Below are 21,370 nucleotides of genomic sequence, written 5' to 3'. Positions count from 1 at the left end.
GAAAAAACAAGAGGGAGGGGGAAGAAACGGAAAAGGGGTGGGGATGGAGGAGGGAGTTCAAGATCTATAGTTGTTGAATTCAATATTCAGTCCGGAAGGCTGTAAAGTGCCTAGGCGGAAGATGAGGTGCTGTTCCTCCAGTTTGCGTTGGACTTCACTGGAACAATGCAGCAAGCCAAGGACAGACATGTGGGCAAGAGAGCAGGGTGGAGTGTTAAAATGGCAAGCGACAGGGAGGTTTGGGTCTTTCTTGCGGACAGACCGCAGGTGTTCTGCAAAGCGGTCGCCCAGTTTACGTTTGGTCTCTCCAGTGTAGAGGAGACCGCATTGGGAGCAACGAATGCAGTAGACTAAGTTAGGGGAAATGCAAGTGAAATGCTGCTTCACTTGAAAGGAGTGTTTGGACGGTGAGGAGAGAGGAAGTGAAGGGGCAGGTGTTGCATCTTCTGCGTGGGCATGGGGAGGTGCCATAGGTGGGGGTTGAGGAGTAGGGAGTGTTGGAGGAGTGGACCAGGGTGTCCCGGAGGGAAGATGTGTTTGGTGGTGGCATTATGCTGGAGTTGGCGGAAATGGCAGAGGATGATCCTTTGAATGCGGAGGCTGGTGGGGTGATAAGTGAGGACAAGGGGGACCCTATCATGTTTCTGGGAGGGAGGAGAAGGCGTGAGTGCGGATGCGCAGGAGATGGGCCGGACACGGTTGAGGGCCCTGTCAACGACCGTGGGTGAAAAACCTCGGTTAAGGAAGAAGGAGGACATGTCAGAGGAACTGTTTTTGAAGGTAGCATCATCAGAACAGATGCAACGGAGGCGAAGGAACTGAGAGAATGGGATGGAGTCCTTACAGGAAGCGGGGTGTGAGGAGCTGTAGTCGAGGTAGCTGTGGGAGTCGGTAGGCTTGTAATGGATATTGGTGGACAGTCTATCACCAGAAATTGAGACAGAGAGGTCAAGGAAGAGAAGGGAAGTGTCAGAGATGGACCATGTGAAAAAGATGGAGGGGTGGAGATTGGAAGCAAAATTAATAAATTTTTCCAGGTCCCGACGAGAGCATGAAGCAGCACCGAAGTAATCATCGATGTACTAGAGAAAGAGTTATGGGAGGGGGCCGGAGTAGGACTGGAACAACACACCTCACCTATCCCTAATTAGATATTCTTCATATACATATTCAACACTATTGAGATATATATTTCTAAACATTGAATATTCATTAATAATAATGATTTTTGGAGGTTTCTGAAGTTGTTTTTAAATTTGTCCTCATAATTAGAGTAGTGGTACCAGAAATTACTAAGCCTTATGGTAACATCCCAAAAAAGGAATGGCATGTTACTGTCAAATCACCAGGAATACGGTAAAAACAGCTTTTGGCAGCTTTGGCTTTTCATTCCCTCCATCAAAAATAAATATCAACATAATACAGGATGCAACTGTCAAATGCAGTCAGATACTTGCCTGTAACAGCATCATAAAACTCTTCCTCGCTATTCATCCTCCTTTTGAAGACAAATTAAAACTCTTGCTTCTTTTCCAATAAAGGCACTTTAGTACATTGTTCTCCTTGGACAGTACTGTTTATGGTTTCTTGATCTTTTTTTCTATAGTATTCTAGATGCTCACAAAATATCTAAAACAAGGAACAAAATCAACACATTACCATATTGAAATCATAGCCAGTCAGCTAAAAATATATCATACAATTTCAATGTCATTAAATTTCAATTTTTTTCTCATCACAATGTAGAGACAAAACTAGAATTTAGTATCTCAAAGTTAATGGATAGCACGAGTGAGATTACAGAATATGAGCCTAGCAAAGATGATTCATTAAAAAGGTCAATTAAAAGTTCCGTCCCTCCAACTCCACCACCATTTTAACAATGAATCATCTAACATTGTTTAATGACATGAGGAAAGACTAATGAGATGGAGCTACAATTTTTGTTACACTTATCAAGGTGAATACGTTCTTTTGGGGAATGGATCTTTTCCCATTTCAGGCACTCAGCTATAGTATCAAACACCGCCAAGTAAATATAGCACAATCAGATGCAGAGTAAAAGTTCCTACTGCTGACTCAAAAGTGTACCTCAACCCAAACCTCAGAACTGCATCTCCTATTGTACAAATGTACTGTTTCTTCCCCCAATTTTCCCATCAGTCGTTTTATAACTGAACAAGTGTACAATTGATATTAAATTAGGGAAAGATTTATGCTGTTGTGTTATGTTCCCAGCTGATGTTAGTACTGGACAAGTCAAATCCCAGAGTGAAACCTGGCTTGATAGATCATAACTTTGTTTTTTTTTTTAAAGTCAGTTACTGAACATATTCACAAGAGTCTGGCAGTGTACTTTTAACAAAGAATGAAATGTTTATCAAACAAGAAAAATGAGCTATATTACACTACATAAAAAAGTTGGAAAGATTTCAATACAAACACCAGAAAATGATTCAAACTCTCACTACTCCTTTTATCCCAGCAATAGCCTTACAGACACAAAAACCCAGTCAAGGTTTACCACTAGCTCACACCACAGCTTCTTGCTTGAGCTAGCCCAGTTGCAAACAGTTTTCTTCCGGTGGATGTGAGCATTCACTAGATGCTTTTCCCTCAGCTGATATCTCTACATGAGACACCTAAAAACCGCAATCTAAACTCCCTATTACTTTAACTTCAGAACAAGCACGAGTTCCCTAAACTCAGCTCCCCAGCAGTCTCGCAGGGTTTCTCACTAGAGAGCTCAGAACTTCTGCCTTCACTCTCTGGTAGACACACACTGACTGAACTGCCCTTCTGTCTTTCTCTGTGTGTTCCTGGACCCCTGTTGCTAGGCAACAGCACAGATTTCTATTTTTTTCTACATTCACTAAACTACTAACCCCTTTGTAACCTCTCTCTTCATTTCAAGGATGGCACAACCTCATTAAAAATGCATGTATACAAACAGGGCCTCCAAACTTCCCGGCACACAGCTCACAAAAATTTTTTAAAATTAAACTAGAACAATGTTTCATCTTAACACACAAACACAAATATAAATTAAACTCAAAGTTATACATTGTTCCTAACAGTTGGCTCATGCCTGCTAGTAACTGGGCTGAGACTGTCCAAAAATATTTCAGGTAGAACTCTTGCAGTGCCTTTAGACAGTTCCATTATACACTACAGTTTTCAATCTGAGGTGAAACTTAATTGATTTTTTCCTATCAAAGCTTTAAAATATAATTGTGAGATGAACTCAAAAATCAGACAGAATTCTTCATATAGGAAAACCAAGAATGTCCAAAGCCAGAGTTCAAGGATAGATTCATTTTAATTACATCTATGAGATTTCATATGGAGTTGCTTAGTAGTTGTGCTGGTTTGAAAGAAGGATGTGTAAAGTACCAATATAAAATTTCTATTAACAAAACAGTCTATGGTGACTAATGTTCAGTACTTTGCCATTAGGTGATTGATCAAAAGACTAGTGGTCAATATTGTTGTGATCTGATTAATCAAAGGGATTCTAGAACAGGGTTTTTATAATCTGGGGCACAGCCCTTAGAAAGCTATGAGAAATTTTCAAGGAAGCTGCCAAAAATAACTAGAATGTGGGCCTTGTGCAATGTCTCAAATGAATTTTTAAACCCGCGCTTCAGCACCCTGAACAATTCAGCCAACATCCTGCTGCTCACAACTGCGACCTTTCAGAGTGCAGCCCTCACCCAAGCCCAGATCTGGTACCCATGCCACAATTTAGTGCCCAGGAGCAGCAACCAGTTTAACAGCAAGTAAAACAAAAATAACATCAAATTGTACAACTATTTTTTATATGCAGAGGGGCCATGGATTTTTATAACATGGGAGGAGCTCCTCAGAAGCAAAATGGTTGAGAACCCTTGCTCTAAAATGCACCATCACACATTTACAGTTTATCAGCACTATACAAACACAAGTAGTTGTTTTAATATATGCAAATAGATTATCTCAACATGTTTCCTTGCAATCATAGCTCCTTAATAAATAATTAAAAATAAGTGTCACCATCAGTAAAAGTTGTATTTATATTGATCTGAGTCAGTTCACAATAAACCGCACCTGTTTCTTTTGCCTTTTAATGAAAGGTCACAGGCGTGTTGAAAGCTTCACAAATTCTGGCTTCAACCGGTAACTACATTCCTACCACGCCATGTTCAAACATTCAAAATTGTTTCACTTTACATAATTTTAAAAAAGAACTGATATGTCTAACTCCTTCCTCCCTGCACCAAACAAAAAAAAACATTCCCAAGCAACTGAAAACAAATAATTTAAATAGTTGGTTGTGGCATTTATTTAAATTGCTATTATAAAAATTAATTACATTAGGCAAAACTTCCTCTTCAAGCATCACATACGAATAGTGGGTACCAGGACTAGGTATATGAGGATGATGAGAGTCTGTGTTATAATAACCCAGCAAGGAACCATTATGTTCAAGAGAGGGGGGGGAAAAGCAAGATTTCTTTATACTTTTCTTGGTAATTCTAACATTACTAAATTAAGGTGCACATTGGCCAACTGATTAGGGAATGATAGCATAATGTTTATGTTACTGGACTCGTAATCTAGAGACCTGGACTAAATCTCCAGAGTCATGAGTTCAAACGTAGCTGGGGATTTTAAGTTCAGTTAATTAAATAAATCTGGAATAAAAAGTGAGCATCAGTAATGGCGATTGCAATATACCATCTGGTTCACTAATGTTCTTCAAGGAGGGCAATCTATTATCCTAACCTGGACAGGCCTATGCTGTGGATCCAGAGTCACACAATGTGATTGATTCTGAAATGACCTAGCAAGCTGCTCAAGCTGTCAAGGAGGTGGCTCACCACCACCTTTTCAGGGGCAATAAATCCTGGCCTTGCCAACACCACCCACAACCCATGAATGAATAAACAACAATCTGACAAATTTGATAATAGCATCTGAAAAGATTAAACTGAAATGTAAAATTTCATTAATTAATTTTATTTGTGTGAGGTCAGAAGAAACAAGAATCCAGCACACACAATTGGACATTTGAAGTGCTTCAAAATATGTTTATTGAACTTGAATGGTCTTCCAACTCAACTGAAGACAATTACATCTTACTGCTGGCAGTTCCCCTAGTTGACACGAGTATGTGGCAGCATGCTGTACTTATCAACAATGGGGTTCCTTGTGGATTTTAATGACCTTTAAACTAAACAAAATGTTTTATATTAATAGCAACATTTTTTATGTTTATTCATTCGCCAAAAAAGTTGAAAATGTTCAGCATTTTTACATTTCTAAACACATTGGAAAATACTGAACTCGATATCCACCAAAGTACACAAACTGACATTCATTCAACCTACAAATGTAAACCCTCAGATTATCACGCTTTTCTCAATTTTTCAGTGGAGTCTTAGCAGTCGTTGATGATTACTTAAAATTGACAAACTACAGCTTTAGAAAATCTGATAATTAAGAGGTGAGAAGTGGATTCAACTGTGTTATTGTTCTGTACATTAGATTACTATGAAAAATCTTATTAGAATCTTTCCTACAACCTATCTTTTTAACAGTACAGAACACAAATCAAATACCGTGGGTTGCTGGGTCTTTTTTTAAAAATACTTTTCAGCACATGATCATGAGAAATAAAAAAAGTTTTAAACCACCATAAACTCCCTTGCACAGAAGCATTCATAACCAAAAAGTTATCCCCAGTGTTAAAAGCAATTAATTCGCTTAAACATCTAAAAAGGACTAATAATATCTTATTTAATTCTACTATTCCAGGCAGGAAGCCCAATGAGATCTGTCAATTTACAAACATCTTATGCACTATACTAACAAATACTGCAACCTTCAACAGGCATACCAGAAACTGAGCTTAGGAATTTCACACAACACGTTCACCATCTTTGATTCCACCGCTTCTGAATAAAAACTTTGAAGGTGTTCACGCTTTTGCAGACCACACTATCCCTCTGGTAAAATCTACCATTTACCAAGAATATTTTGCAACAAGTCCAAAGCTAACAAAAACAAAATATATTCTAATTTTGTTTTAAAAGATAATTTACAAACAGATGTAAAACCTGGTCCTGTTTATTTATTCTATCAAAAACTCTCATTCCCTGCATGTGTGTAACAGTAATAAATAATGCTACTGCAGGTGAAAATAAATCTACTGAATGTACCGACAGTTTCCGAATCAAACATTTTTTATGCACAATTCACAGTAGAATGTTATTTTAGTAACAATAAAGCTAAAGGCTATATATGGATTCCTTGTTTACAACACTATTCTTTCATCTGTGGAGTTTGCATTTGAATCTTGGCCAGACAAATAACATGAAAGTTTCTTTCAGCAGCAAGAAAGGAGACTAAGTGCAATGGTTTTGGGCACAAAACATAATTGGCCACAATTCAACACCAAATTAGTAGTCTTACTAAAGTGATATCAAAAGTGCCTATTATGGAAAGTTAAAACAATATGTTTGTATAGCTGGAAACAATTGACGGAAGTTGGGATTAGGGTGCACTTCAAGGGCAGAACACAAGGAACTTTTCAACATGATATCTATATATTAAAATATATTTGCGGTGGAGCAGGTGGGAGGGGAAGACTGGGGGTGCTGATGCCTATACTTGGTACTGAAGTGGAACATTACATCCTCACGACAAAATTTCCAGCTTTCCCCAAAAGGAATGGACAGCATCCACGGTTTCTAGAAAAGTTATCGATTTATCAAAGCCCGGACATTTCACAAGCTTCGTCACTGTTATTCTATTTTTAAAAAACGTCAGCTTGGTCCAGATTCTGAAGAGGGCACCTTACTGAATTAAAACCAAAATATCAAATAATGATGACAAAGCATAGAACACAAACTAGCTTTTAATCAATTTATAGAAATAATTTAAACCTCCAGTACATGGTTACAAATGTTTTGTACAACTGTTTACCTAATATTCATATTTTGCTTTGTGAAATGACACTGGACACAAATTCAAGGACCCAGGCTTACCATGGCTCCCAACAAAGAGGTTTTGCTATCTAAATGTTCTTCAAAATAAAATAAAAGTACAAATGCCAACAGTTCAAAAGCACTCATTCCTTACGAATACAGATGTCAGAATCTCTGTTGGTGGTGGCTGTGTGTGTGTGTGTGTGTGTGTGTGTGTGTGGGGGGGGGGGGGGGGGGGGGGGGGGGGCTGTCTAAGTGCCCTAAATGAAATCCATTCATGAAATACAGTATATAACTTAAGCAGACAAATTGGGCACATCAGAATTCCAGATCCTGTGATTTTTGAATGAATTTTGTTCTTGATATTGCATCACATATGGAATATTGGAAGTTAAAGCATGCAAATTCTGGTGTTCAATTGAAATATTTTTTTTCCTTTTAAAAAAATGTGGGATGTAAAACAGACTGCTGACTCGCTATTGTCCATTTTACAATATTGCATAAAAAGCCTCAAACTGTTTTAATAGCTGGTATTCAACCGTTAAAACCTACACCACTTTTACAGGATTATTTTAATACATACTGGGTTGAAACATACACTTCTGGCATTAGCTCAACTCACATAAATCTGTTTATATACTGGTCATTAAGCTAATCTGGAAACCTAATAAAATTGAGTTCTCCCAACCTCCATACATTCCTCATTTTAAAATCACATAACAAACAAAAGCATCCATAATAGAATTAAACCTCCTTACTCATGATCAGAAATACATGGGGAAATTGAAACTTTTTGTACATTATCCTATCCGTCAGCATTTGTTAAAAAAAGTTTGGTTGAACTCATGTAAACAATGGTTTAGCTGACAGCACAGTTCTGACAGCACAACACATTTTATCACTAATGTTATTTCTACACCATCAAATTCATAACACAATAAAATACCATTTTTTTTCCACCTGCTGACATCAATGTAATCCTAATCTAGCATACTCGTTCAAAATTTTCATTTCATGTCTTATTACTCACATCATAAAGGTTGTCCTAGTGGCACTTCTTTCACAGTAGCCTTTGAAAGGCTCAACCAAGGAAGTTTAGAGCCCTTAGCTGCAAAACAAGTTGCATATTGAGTAAGTAATAAGAGTAGGCTTGGATCATTTAGTATGGTTATATAAAAACAAAGAGATCAGATGGCTTTTATAAATCACTCTAAACTTTGCTCGAATTACAACATCCTCCGGATCCCAAGGCTATGTTACCTCTGAACACATTCTGAGCCAGATATTATTCACTCTCTATTTGCCATTCAACAGTGTTAACACCTACATATTGCACATTAACTGCAGAAGCAACTTGATGTCATAATGGTATGCAAGGTCATACTGGGTTTAGCCACAATATAGCAAATAAAAGACCTGGAACTGAAATATTGAAATCTAACCTCTGATTGATGCACAGAAGTACATTATTGCTATTCAGAATATGAAGTGATACATTTTGGAAGGAAGAATGAGTAGAGGAAATATAGACTAAATAGTACAATTTTACAAAGGCTGCAAGAAAAGAGAGGCCCAGGGGTTCACATACAGAAATCTTCAAAGGTAGCAGGCCAAGTTGGCAAGAATGTTTTAAAAATATCATGCAGGGTCCTAGGCTTTATAAACAGAGGCATAGAACACAAAAGCAAGAAAGATATAAAACACTGGCTAGGTCTCAACCTATTTTGTTGAATTCTGGTAAAAGCAAAATACTGCGGATGCTTGAAATCTGAAACAAAATCATAAAGTGCTGGAAAAACTCAGCAGGTCTAGCAGCATCTGTGGAGAGAGAAACAGAATTAACAGTTCAAGTCCGTAAGACCCTTCTTCAGGGTCATACTAAATTAACCATACTAAATGATCAAAAGTTAACTGTTTCTCTCTCTCCACAGATGCTGCTAGACCTGCTGGGTTTTTCCAGCATTTTCTGTTTTGTTGTCGAATTCTGGGCCCAGTCTTTAGGATGTCAAGGCCTTGAAATAGGTGCAAAGGAGATATGCTAGAATAACACCAGAGATGGGGGAGGCAATGGTGCAGTGGTATTGTCGCTGGATTAGTAATCCAGAGACCCAGGGTAATGCTCTGGGGACCTGGGTTCGAATCCTGCCACAATAGATTGTGGAATTTGAGTTCAACTAAAAGCCTAATGATGACCGTGAAACCATTGTCGATTGTTGTTAAAACCCATTTGGTTCACTAAACATCTGCTGTCCTTACCTGGTCTGTCTACAAGTGACTCCAAACCCACAGTGTGGTTGATTCTTAAATGCCCACTGAACAAGGGCAATTCGTGATGGACAATAAATTCTTGCCTAGTCAGTGATGCCCACATCCCATGAATGAATAAATAAAAAAACACCAGAGATGTATAACTTCAGTTACATGGAGAGGCTAGAGAATCTGGGATTGCTATCCTTAAAAAGGTTATAGACAGATTTAAAAGAAGCAAAGTCATGAAGGATGTTGATGGAGTAAATTTGGAGAAATAGTTTCCATTGGCAGAAGGGTTAGTAAGCACAGGACACAGATTTAAAGGTAATTGGCAAAGAATCAGAGATAAGATGAAGGAAAAAATTATGATTTATTATGATTATGCCTGAAAGGGTGGTGGAAGCAGATTCAATCATAACTTTCAGAAGAGAATTGGATAAATTGGAGAAAATTTGCCAGGCAATGAGGAAAAAGCAAAGGAGTAGGACTAATTGGATAGCTCTTTCGAAGAGCTGACACAGGCATGGGGGGCAACATGATCTCTTCTGCTATATGTCTCTTTGAAAAGAAATCATTAGTTAGATGATTCTGAATAAAAGAGCTAATATTTCAATCTCACTGAAACATCCACAAGTGTAACAGCAAATTTTCAATTGCTCATTTTGTCTTACAAAATAATGAACACAGCAAGACTTACTTCTCTGTAAACCATAGTTTTTCAGACTAAATATAAATTTTATCAATGCCAGTTTCAAAAAAGAAATAATCATTAAATTCTGCCTTATTTTTTTGGTCTACAGTAATAGAATTTTATAGCACTTCACATTTACATTGATATCAAGGACTTTTAGACAGGGAATTTGGAAAGATGATGAAATCCCTGATCAGTATCATTACTGGTGAAAATTAGTGAGACTGTGACCTAGATCTTGCAGTGGTGAGGCCGCTGAAAGTTTCAGCGTTCACCATCATTACCCCTCTGAGACTGGCAAAGAGAGTGGAATGGCAGTTAACAGAGAACAAAATCCAAAAATCTTCTGCCAGCATGTGGTAGTAAGAAGCAGTGTGGGTTCTATTTGGGACAAAGAGGGTGATATATGCTTAATGGCGCAGGGTAAGGCTAAAATACTTTTGAGTGCTTTGTATCAGTGTTTACCAAAGGGGGTGCTGACAAAATATTGGTAGAAGCAGAAATGGTTGAGGTAATGGATGGGGTGAAAATTGATAAGCAAGATGTAATGGAAAAGCTTGACTAATCTTTGAATATTTTGATGGAGTAACAGAAGGCTGCTGAAGGGGTGTTGTCTATATGGATTTTAAGGAAGTGTCTAACAAAGTACACCTTAAAACAGTGGTTAGCAAAATTTAAGTACATGGACTAGGGAGGTTAGTGTCAGCTTGGGTAAAAAATTGGCTTAAGAACAGAAAACAGCAAGTTGGGAAAATAAAAACATAAAACTACTGCGGATGCTGGAAATCCAAAACAAAAACAGAATTACCTGGAAAAACTCAGCAGGTCTGGCAGCATCGGTGGAGAAGAAAAGAGTCGACGTTTCGAGTCCTCACGACCCTTCAACAGAACAGTTGGGAAAATAGTTGTTTTCAGACTGGAGGATAGTAGGACAGTGGTGTTCCCCAGGATTCAGTGCTAGGACCAATGCTTTTTTTTTTAAATAGCGATAACAACTTGGATATTAGAATACAAAAGGAGAAGTCCAGACCACCAGAGATTGCTAGATGTTTGTGGGAAGCTTTCCTCGAGCTCAGCAATGACTGTCATCACTTTGCTGCTGACAGTAAAATCTGGGCCAAAAATCAGCATCATCATCTGTGTCCTCTGCTTACTAACCCTTCTCCCAGTGGAAGCTATTTCTCCAAATCTACACCATCAATATCAGCATTTGATGACAATTAAAATAGACAATCTCACAAAAATTTTGGATGCCATCTCCTCCACCAGGTGCTAATTCCTGTTCCACATTACCACACTCTGGCTCTTAAGGAACACCTGCTGAATCCTCCGCCTCCACAACAACAAAAATCTGCAACCGACACCAACAAACATGCCTCTCCTCACATGAGGCAAGCAGGAAAGGAGGGACTAGAGTATCTGCCTCATACTATTCAGCCAATTACTGCTGTTGTTCTGGCATTGTCCATGTCGGCCAATCTGGCTTGTAGGCTGTCCCAGATTGACAGGTAACTCGGCCAATGACTGTTGTTCTGGTAGTATCCAAAGCAGGCAAATCATCAGTGGCAATGGGAGGGATCAGAACAAAACCTATACAGGATTCAGAACATGTGGCGCAAAACAAACGATTACTGAAAAGGGAAGTGGACATTGGGAAAATATTGGAAAAGGTTGGAATTCCACCCAAAGTCAGAAAAGTCTCACACCCTGTGTTCATAAAATTTGATGACTTTTCAATGATTTTGGGCCTTAATTGCAAAATTTCCTTTACTTTTCCAGGTTCCAATGGCTTGTGGGAATCCTGTCAACGAAAACCACTACATCTTTTTCCAAACCTTCTTTGCAAAGGCACATTCAGGCAACAGTCTCTTCTCCGCCCCGGCAGCACAGAGGGCAGTATGCAGTGATGCGAAGACTCCAAGTGTGCATCAAGATCTATAGGGTTTGAAAGTTCTTATGAGGCATTCTGCTAAATGACTTCAACAGTCTGCTCAAAGAATCATCTGACCGGATCTATCACCATCTTTTCCCGCAGGGCCTCAGGGACATTACACATGGACTATTGCCTGATGGACCTATGGTCAAAGGTATTTTGCTGCACAAACTTTTCTTCAAGAGACAGGTGGTACGGCACAGTCTAACTGGATAGAGCATTCTGCAGCAATGTGGCCAGGCCTATCTTTTGCAATACCAAGGACAGATGGAACACCTCAGTACGTAGTGACACTTGGGCTTGGGTGTATTGAGGGTCCACGCGCAGCTTGAAATAGCCACACACATAGCAGACCGTCAGGGTGAGGGCAACATAGGGTTTTTTAACCATCTTTATCTAGAGATTTGTACATCGAGTCCCTGTGGACACAGTCCAACTTCAAGCAAAAGATGGCTCAGGTAACCACTGGCGCGCAAGAGTAAGGTCTGTGTCAGACCTGTACCACATACAGCAACGCTAAGAGCACCTCGCCCCTGATGACCAGATTTTACCCAGAGCAGATAGGGATCTTTGTTCCATGCCCAGTTTCTATTTCACCTTGTCTATATGCTATGCTCCTCCAAGTTTTTGGTGCACACCCTGGCACCTCCAAACCATATCCCTAGCACCTTCACTTAGTCTGACCTGACAAAGAAGGGAACAAAGGATTGGTCGGCCCAGATCCCAAAGAACATGATCTCCCTCATGTTGCAATTTATTTTGGTTCCTGAGACCAATTTGTACTAGATGCAGATATTCAACAGTCTGCAAGCTGACACTGGATACAAACAAAAGATAGTGATGCCTTCCATGTACAGGGAGGTCTTGACCCGTGCACCTCTGCTGCCTGGGATCATGACCTCTCTAATGCCTGCATCTTTCCTGATGGACTTGGCAAAAGGTTCGATACAACACACGAACAAGACAGAGGAGAAAGCGGACAGCCTTGATCGGAAAGCTTTCCAATTCCCACCCATTAATTGAAACTGCACTTCCCCAAATCCCATTTGGAAAGCACACCCATCATGTAAGTGTGCGATATTCTGTCAAATGCCTTCCCTATCCATCCTTCTTTCCTGTACATAGGCAATCATGCCCCCGAGAAGCGCAAGACCAAAGAAATCTTTGTGCTGAATACAGCCCAGGTCCAGAGTGGGTCATGAACTCCTGAGCAGATCATGAACTCCTGAGCAGATTTGACCCAAGTGGCAATAACCTTGCACAGAATTTTGTAGTCTTATGTTAAGCAGTGAAACAGGCCATCCATTTCTTACATTTCTGATTTCCTCCTTCTCTCCCTTCTGTTTGTAGACAAAGGCGATGATGCCTTTCCTCAGATTCCAATATGCTGTCAGCCAGATACTCTGCTACACTTCTAGCAAGTGTGGGCGAATCCAGTTCCACAGTGTTGAATACAACTCGGTGAGAAAACTGTCTTTTCCAAGATCTCACTCTCGTTTTGAAAGACATGATGGCCTTTGTCAGCTCGTCCAAAGTTAGTGTATTATCATGTGCTGATCGTCTAAGACCTCTGTAATAGTGGACAGGAAAGACTGGGAGACTGTGCCATATGTGGGCTTCATGTCATACAGCCCGGTATAAAATAACTTTCTGATCCTTAGTATGCCAGGCTGCAATGTTGCTACCGAGTTATCTTCCTTCAGGCTGCTGATCACAAAGCTCTCTGTGTACCTTTTGGAAGAAGAAACATGAGCAGGTCTCGCCCTGCTCCACAGAGTGGACTCTAGACTAGATGATGATCCTGGAGGCCTCCAAGGCAAAAGGCGTCACATACAACCATCAAATAAAACTGACTTTGAGCTGAAAGTCATACTCTGGTTTAATTCATAGTTACAAACTCCACCTCAGGGACTTGGTGCTAAGAAGCTATTTCAGTTGATTGAGATTAAATCCAGTCACATTTTGAAAGGGCTATGAATTCTGTTGACCAAGGCTTTAGGTTTTTTAAAACAATACTAGATTTTGAAAGAGGAAAGCTTTCGAAGTTTGAAGATAAGTTTTGGTTTGTTATAAAATTATATACCAAAACCCGTTTACAACTACCATAATTGGGATCAGCTACATGGTCTTTTTAGGCATAAGGTCTTCGAATGATTATGCTTATTCATTTGAATTCACTTATCCTTAACAAAGATTACTAGTTCACTGTACTGAAAGAATTGAGACATAAGCACAAAGCACATGGGAAATGAAAAGCTATATTTTCTTCCAAGTCTGAAGTATAGAACAAATTTGGTTGGAAATATTTCTGTAAGCAACCTATCACTTACATTTTCCAGTTTTTATCATGTTTTTATTGATAACTGACCACATTCCTTATAGGACATGGCCAGTACTTATATGCACCTCTTGTGCACATAATATTTTCTTAAAAAGAAATCTTTGAAAATCTGACCACAACTGCCATAAAAAAAACAAGCTGATAGAAAATAATTAGGTACCATTTTGTGTTATTCAACAATTTGAAATAACAACTTCTTGCAGTGTAAGTTTTAGCAAGTTGAATCAAACGTAGTGGAAATGCTAAATGAAACAATTTTTTCACTAACATAAGAAATGAAATCAAAGTTGCTATTGCAGTCATTGAGAAAATGTTCTAAGTCCACTACTCTCCTCGTCTTCATTATGCTGGCTTCTTTTCTCTACTACGAGCTAACTCCTTACACCCCTCTCCCATCTTCTCTACCCTCATCTCCAACAATAAGTGTGAGGAGCTCATCAATTTCTTTGTAGCTAAGATTGTCATCTGATCAGCTGCCTATACTACTTCCCCCTAGTCCACTAGGTCAAACTTCCCCCAAGGCTCCCATCCCCATGTTAGCTTGCATCTTTCTCTACTGGCTTTCCTATCTCCTCTCATGCCCTCTCCAAGCTCATCTTGCCCATGAAACCCATTTCTTGATCCTATTTCCACTTCCCAACTTCCCTTCCTGCCTCCCATTTCAACTGATATTATTAATGTTTCTCCCTCCAAGTTTCTGCCCCTCTTTCTTTCGATCGTCAAGCCGCTCAAAAACTCATTATCTAACCCCTCCATTCTGGCAAACTACTGCCCCATCTCCAACCACCCTTTCCTCTCCAAAGTCCTTGAACATGTTGTCGTTTTCCAAACTCATGCCCATTTTCCCCAGAACCCAATGTCTGAATCCAATCAGATTTCTTCCAACGCCACAGTACTGAAATGGCTCTTGAAGAAGTCTAAATTACATCCTATGACTGTACAAAGGGAAACTATCCCTCCTCACCCTTTTCGCCCCGTTTGTAGCTTTTGACAGAGTCAGCCACACTATCCTCCTTCATCCAGTATAGCTTGCCATGGCTCCACTTCCCACCCTTGCAGTGTTACTCCAATGTTCAAGGATCTGTCCTTGGCCCCTCCTATTTCTGATCTATATGCTGCCCCATGTAACATGCCATGAGTTTGAGCACATGTACACTGAGGGAACCCAGGTCTATCTCACCACCACCTCTCTTCCCCTCTACTATCTCTAAATTGACAGGCTGTTTATCCAACATGTAGTGCTAGATAAGTAGAAATTTCCTTCAATTCAGTATTGGGAAGACTGAAGCCATTGTCTTTGGTCCATTACATTAAATCTGCTTCCCCAGCCACCAAATCCATCCCTCTCCCTGGCAACTGTCTGAGGAACCAAAGTGTTTGCAACTTTAATGTCTTTGAGCTTCTGACTACATATCCACTCTAGCATTAACACAGTCTATTTCTATCTCTGTAACATCATCCAATGCCGCCCCTGCCTCAGCTCATGTGCTGCTGAGACCCTCAACCATCTATTTTTACCTTTAAGCTTTACTACAATAATGTCTGCCTGGCCGGTCTCCTGCATTCCAGGGTAGACGGTGACATAGTGATAATGTCACTGGATTAGTAATCCAGAAGCCCAGACTAATGCTCTGGGGATATGGGCTCAAATCCCACCATGACAGATGGTGGAATTTCAATTCAACTAATTAATAAATCTGGAATTGAAAGTTGCTCTCATAATGTCAACTATGAAACTACCATCGATTGTTGTAAAAACCCATCTGGTTCACTAATATCCTTTAGGGAAGGAAATCTACTACCATTACTTGGCTTGGCCTACATGTGTGACTCCAGATCCACAGCGATGTGGCTGAAATAATCTATCAAGCCTATAAGTTCAAGGACAATTAGGGATAGGCAAAAAATGCTGGCATTGCTAGCGATGCCCACATCCCATGAAAGAATAAAATTCTAGCCTCCTTAAACGCGAGGTCATTTAAAGCTGTGCTGCCTGTGTCCTAACCCACACCAAGTCCTGTTCATCCATCACCACTGTGCTCATTGACTTACATTGGATTCCAGTTGAACACCATCTCAATTTTAAAAATTCTCATCTTTTTTTCAAATTCCTTTTTGGCCTCACCCCTCCACATCTATAGGAACATAGAAGCAGGAGTAGGAGTAGGCCATTTGGCCCTTCGAGCCTGCTCCGTCATTCGATAAGATAATGGCATCTGGTAGTGGTCTCAACTCTACCTTCCTGTCTGTTCCCCATAACCCTCAACTCCCTATCCAACTCAGCCTTGAATAAATTCAATGGCCCAGCTTCCACTGCTTTCTGGGGAAGAGGATTTCACAGACTAACGACCTTCAGAGAAAAAAATCTCCTCATCTCCATCTTAAAAGGTCTTTTGTTCTCAAACTGTGTCCCTAGTTCTGGTCTCCTGTAATCGCCTCACCCCAAAGTCCCCAGAGATACTTGTGCTTATCTAATTCTGGCCGCATAAGCATCCCCGATTTTAAATTGTTCCACCACTGGTGGATGCGCCTTCAGCTAACTCGGCCCCAAGTTCTGCTCCTCCTTAGACCTCTTCCCCTCTCATTCCTTCTTTAAACCTTTCCTTAAAACCCACCTCTTTGACTAAGGTTTTGGTCATCTGCCCTAGTATCTCCTTATGTGGCTCGGTGTCATATTTTGTTTTATAATACTCCTGTGAAGAGCCTTGGAACATTTTATTATGTTAAAGGAGCTAAATAAACACAAATTGTTGTTGTTGTATAAATACAAGTCATTGATATCTGTGTGCCTGAATTACTGATTTATTTTATTATGAAAGTGCTACATAAATTTATCATTGTTCAATTCAACTTTTTATAATGGATTCTACAAATTTCACCTTTGTTTACTACAGGAAACTGGAATCCTGCTTTCTAAAAATCCAGCAGATTCTTCAACAACCCACTGGCACAGCATATTATAATTTGTCCCTCTCAGAAAGTTCATGGGTATAAGCTTTTGCTCATTCACTATTCTCCAATACTTCTGTGGATGATGCAGTTGCTGGAGTGACTGAAAAAAAAGGGCTGAAGCTCATTGTTCACCAGCTACTTTCCCGATCTCACCAATCTCCTATAACTTCCCGTTTCCATCCCTAACCTGCTGCCTCCAGCATTGAGTGGAACCACCCACCTTGTGGCTATCAATGCATGTGTTGCATCCGATGCACTGGACAGCATAAACAAACTGAGTGGCAGGCATCAGAGCAGGGCAACAATCAATGACCCAAATCTGAGAGACCAATTTCAGCACTCCTGCCAAAAGAATTAGATGCAATTGTATTCCTTAATTGTGCTTTTCTATGCCGAGGTAGGAGACAGAAGTGAATTAGAATTGTATCGACCTTGCAGGCGGTCATAACTGCAAATAAGTTGTCAATCCACATTTCAATAAAAAAACCCTCATTCACCCAAATATTCCTGTTTAAAGTCACAAATACACCTGAAGATGATGTTTGCCTGGTAATTCTTGCACTTGAAAATCAACATTAACTTCAGTTGTACACCAGTGAGATCAGATAAAACAAATATAAAGTGAGTTTTTGCTCTAGTAGCAAGCAAGTGTCTCAGTGTCTATTCTAAATCATAATGATATCAAAATATATAAGGTTATTTAATTACAGGAAACTGACAAGTTACTTTAGAATTATGGCTGCTGCCAGTCAATATTGTTAAAACACAAAAACTGCTGCAGGGAAGAGCTATGTCTTGCATAAAAGTAATTGTTCCATTGTAAATACATTTCTTTTGCACAGTTCAGTAACAGTGGATATGACTGAGTACTGTTTAGTTCAACAGTTCATTTCAAAAATGGTTAAGTCAAATGGACTTCAAAATATGACAAATGAATGTTTCACCAACACCTTAGATGGACAGTCAGGATGGCATGGTTTAAATCGGGAGGGCGGATCTTAATTCAGGCTGGGTTTATATGGAGAACCTGAGGGGTCTTGACAGAGTCGATGCGGAGAGATGTTTCCTCTAGTGGGAGGATCAAGTACTGGGGCCACTGTCTAGAAACAAAGGGTTAGCTATTTAGGACAGGGATGACGAGAATTTTTTTCTCTGAGGATTGAGTGTCTTTGGAACTCGCTGCCTTAGAAGGTGGTGGAAGCAGAGCCTTTGAATATTTTGAAGACAGAGCTAGATAGGTTCTTGATAAGCAAGGGATGAAAGGTTATCGGGGGTAGGTGGGAAAGTGGAGTTGAGGTTACAGTCAGATCTGCCATGAACTTATTGAATGGCGGAGCTGGTTTGAAGTGCTGAACGGTCCACTCCTGCTCCTAATTTGTATGTTCGTATGCAATTGCAGACATTTTCTTTGCACACATTTCTGCTTGATGACAGATATATTTGACAACTACATCTGATTGGCAAGATACATTTAGTTTTATTTGGTTACTGGTTATGCTTCAAAGGGTAACAGGGCTTTATTTCTCAGGCAGTATGCATGGAGCTCACCAGTTAATCCCGAGGACATCAAGATATGAACTCAAAACTACATGAGTTGGATTTTTATTCTCACATGCTGGCAGTGAGGTGCCTGGTAGCACGTGAGAAACCTGGAAGTTTCAGCAGGACATTTGTCAGTGGCTTTTTAAATGCAGCCACTGTATTTGCATCTGACCTCTGGATTTCCTGACCAATTAGCATGACCCAGAAGTCAATTTCAGCTGCTAAGATGAAACTGGAAAGATTGCCCAGGTGTTTCAACAGAGCAAAGAAGTGTATCAATGGAATCGCAGCCTTGGAAATCAGCACTCTGCTTCAGTGATGCCAAATGTTGTAAGGCCTGCAGGGAGATTCTGTTCCATGTCGACAGGAGGAAGAAGCCTGCCACAGTGAACACTAACGTGCAACAACAAGCTGTTCAGGTAGGCCATGAGAGGGAGGATGGAGCAAAGAGCCACACAAGTGGGGACTCTGCTCAAAGGGCTTCCACTTCTCAACCATTGTCCTCCCCTTACCCCAGTCAGTGTCCCAAACTGTGCCTCCTAGCCCTATGACCAAGTCTGCCCTTGCATAAGTGCAGGTTGTCAAGTCTTTGGCAGAGCCCTCGTGGGATCTAAAACCAAGAGAATGTCGGCCCAAAGCACCTTAGCAGTCAGAGGAAGGTTACAAGCAGCCTGCATCTACCTCGGCTGAATCCATGGGGGTTGCAACACATGGCAGTAGTAGAAAAAGGAAGGAGCAAAGATTTGTAGTTCCAAAGTGCGTTTGGCATAGTGTCAGCTTGTTTAGTTTCTGTTTAATTGTTCTGCATGATTAAAGTGATTGTTTCTTCCATTTCCCATACTGCACAAATGGTCTTCTCAATCGTGATGAATGGTAACACAAGAGTTAAAGATGAGTAACAGGATGCTTTGTTGATTGTTGGGCTGCTTTGTGCTGGGGGACGGAAGCGGCCGTGGATTCTGAATTTTGCTGTCAGATGGGTCCACTGCTTCAGTCCAATTGAAGCTGGTCAAAAATAGGATATCCTAAGCAGCAAAGTGGACCGCTGCCCTCAACATAAGCATTCTCTCCTCCTGCTTCTCTTCATCATGCTCCTCCCGCAGATTGTGCTCAGCAACTTCCTCCTCCTGGAGCTCTAGTCCTCATTGCTGCACTATGCTGTGCAACACACAACACATTACCATTCGAGATTCCAAGCTGTTGCATGATGAAGAGCACCCCAGGGCTGTCCAGGCACCGAAAGCATATCTTCAGTATCCCGGCTGCTTGCTCAACGACAATTCTCATGGTCTGATGGCTTTGTATGTCACCTGACGGGGGTCATCAGTCATGTCTATCAGGGTCATTAGCCAGTCACTAATTTTACTTCGAGGCATGAAGACCTCTGGGAGATTTGACTGGCACAGGATGAAAACATCATGAGAGTTCTCTGGGAATCTTGCACAAAGATGCATGACGATGATCTTTTGGTAATTGCACACAAGCTACACATTGATAGAGTGGAAGCCTGTGCAGTTGAAGACAACTCCAGGGTAATCTGGGGGCACCATGATTATTACATGTATAGTTGATGATTCTCTGGACCCGTGGGAAGCCAGAGCTGCAAAGGCAAACACCTGCTCATTCTGATTGGCCACAAAGTGCAGACAAGGCTTGGCAAATGTGTCATTGGTCACGTGTGAGATGTTTTCATGGGCAGCAGATAATATTTGGTAAAATATCTTAGGAAGGAGCCAGAGATTAAGAAATTAAGAGCAGTGGGGACTTTAACAGCCACTGGCAGTGCACATCCACTTGATCCACCCAGCAGCAGGTTGCAATGCCAGCAACCGCCTGATATAATACTTGAGCTTCGTGAGGCACTGGTGCTTAGTCATGTCCAGGAAGCTTATTCCCTGCCTCAAAACCCTATGTTGGGGTATCACTTCCTTTGAGCTGCACTTTATGCTCATCCTTTTTCTGTGGAGCAGCAGGTGGGTGAAAAGGCTGCTGTTGCTCCTGCTAGTGGCACTGATGTTGCTGGTTATCTTCTTCCTCAAATGAGGTCCCAAGGTAAAGGTGCATAAGCAGCACTAATGCTGAAAACAGGGGAGGCGTTGGCACAGTGGTATTGGCGCTAGTAATCCAAAGACCCAGGGTTCAAATCTCGCCATGGCAGATGGTGGAATTTGAATTTAATAAAAATCTGGAATTAAAAGGTTTAACGATAACCATTGTCGATTGTTGTAAAAACCCATCACTAATGTCCTTTAGGGAAGGGAATCTGTCATCCTTACCTGGTCTGGCCTACATGTGACTCCAGACCCACAGCAATGTGGTTGACCTTTAAATGCCCTCTGAAATGGCCTAGCAAGCCATTCAGTTGTAACAAACTGCTACAAAGTCATAAAAAAGGAATGAAACCAGGCGGACCACCCGGCAACGGAAACAATAACGGCAATCACAGCCCTGTTGACCCTGCAAAATCCTCCTTACTGACATCTGGGGCTAGTGCCAAAATTGGGAAAGCTGTCTCACAGACTAGTCAAGCATCCTCACGAAATCATACCTTACAGATAACGTCCCAGACCATCACCATCCCCGGGTGTGTCCTGTCCCACCAGCAGGACAGACCCAGCAGAGGTGGCAGCACAGTGTATACAGTCGGGAGGGAGTTGCCCTGGGAGGCATCATCATCGGCTCCCGACCCCATG

The 21,370-nt window shown here is 40.8% G+C and overlaps 1 protein-coding gene across 5 annotated transcripts in view; it reads right to left on the bottom strand.

Annotated features, from left to right (window-relative positions):
• Positions 1-21,370, bottom strand: part of LOC144688457 (oxysterol-binding protein-related protein 2-like) — a 73,784-nt gene that overhangs the window by 28,483 nt on the left and 23,931 nt on the right. For 4 of the 5 annotated variants that reach the window (XM_078555036.1, XM_078555038.1, XM_078555037.1 and 1 more), the window contains one exon: positions 1,458-1,629. In XM_078555036.1, the coding sequence (XP_078411162.1) occupies positions 1,458-1,494 (37 nt within the window). In that variant the 5' untranslated portion in view covers positions 1,495-1,629. Of the gene's footprint in view, positions 1-1,457; positions 1,630-7,998; positions 8,077-21,370 lie in introns of those variants that run through there. The other variant, XM_078555040.1, reaches the window with a different exon arrangement.

This window comes from Cetorhinus maximus, chromosome 13 (assembly GCF_964194155.1).
Source record: "Cetorhinus maximus chromosome 13, sCetMax3.hap1.1, whole genome shotgun sequence".
Taxonomy (NCBI): domain Eukaryota; kingdom Metazoa; phylum Chordata; class Chondrichthyes; order Lamniformes; family Cetorhinidae; genus Cetorhinus; species Cetorhinus maximus.
This window is presented reverse-complemented; position numbering and strand designations above follow the sequence as displayed.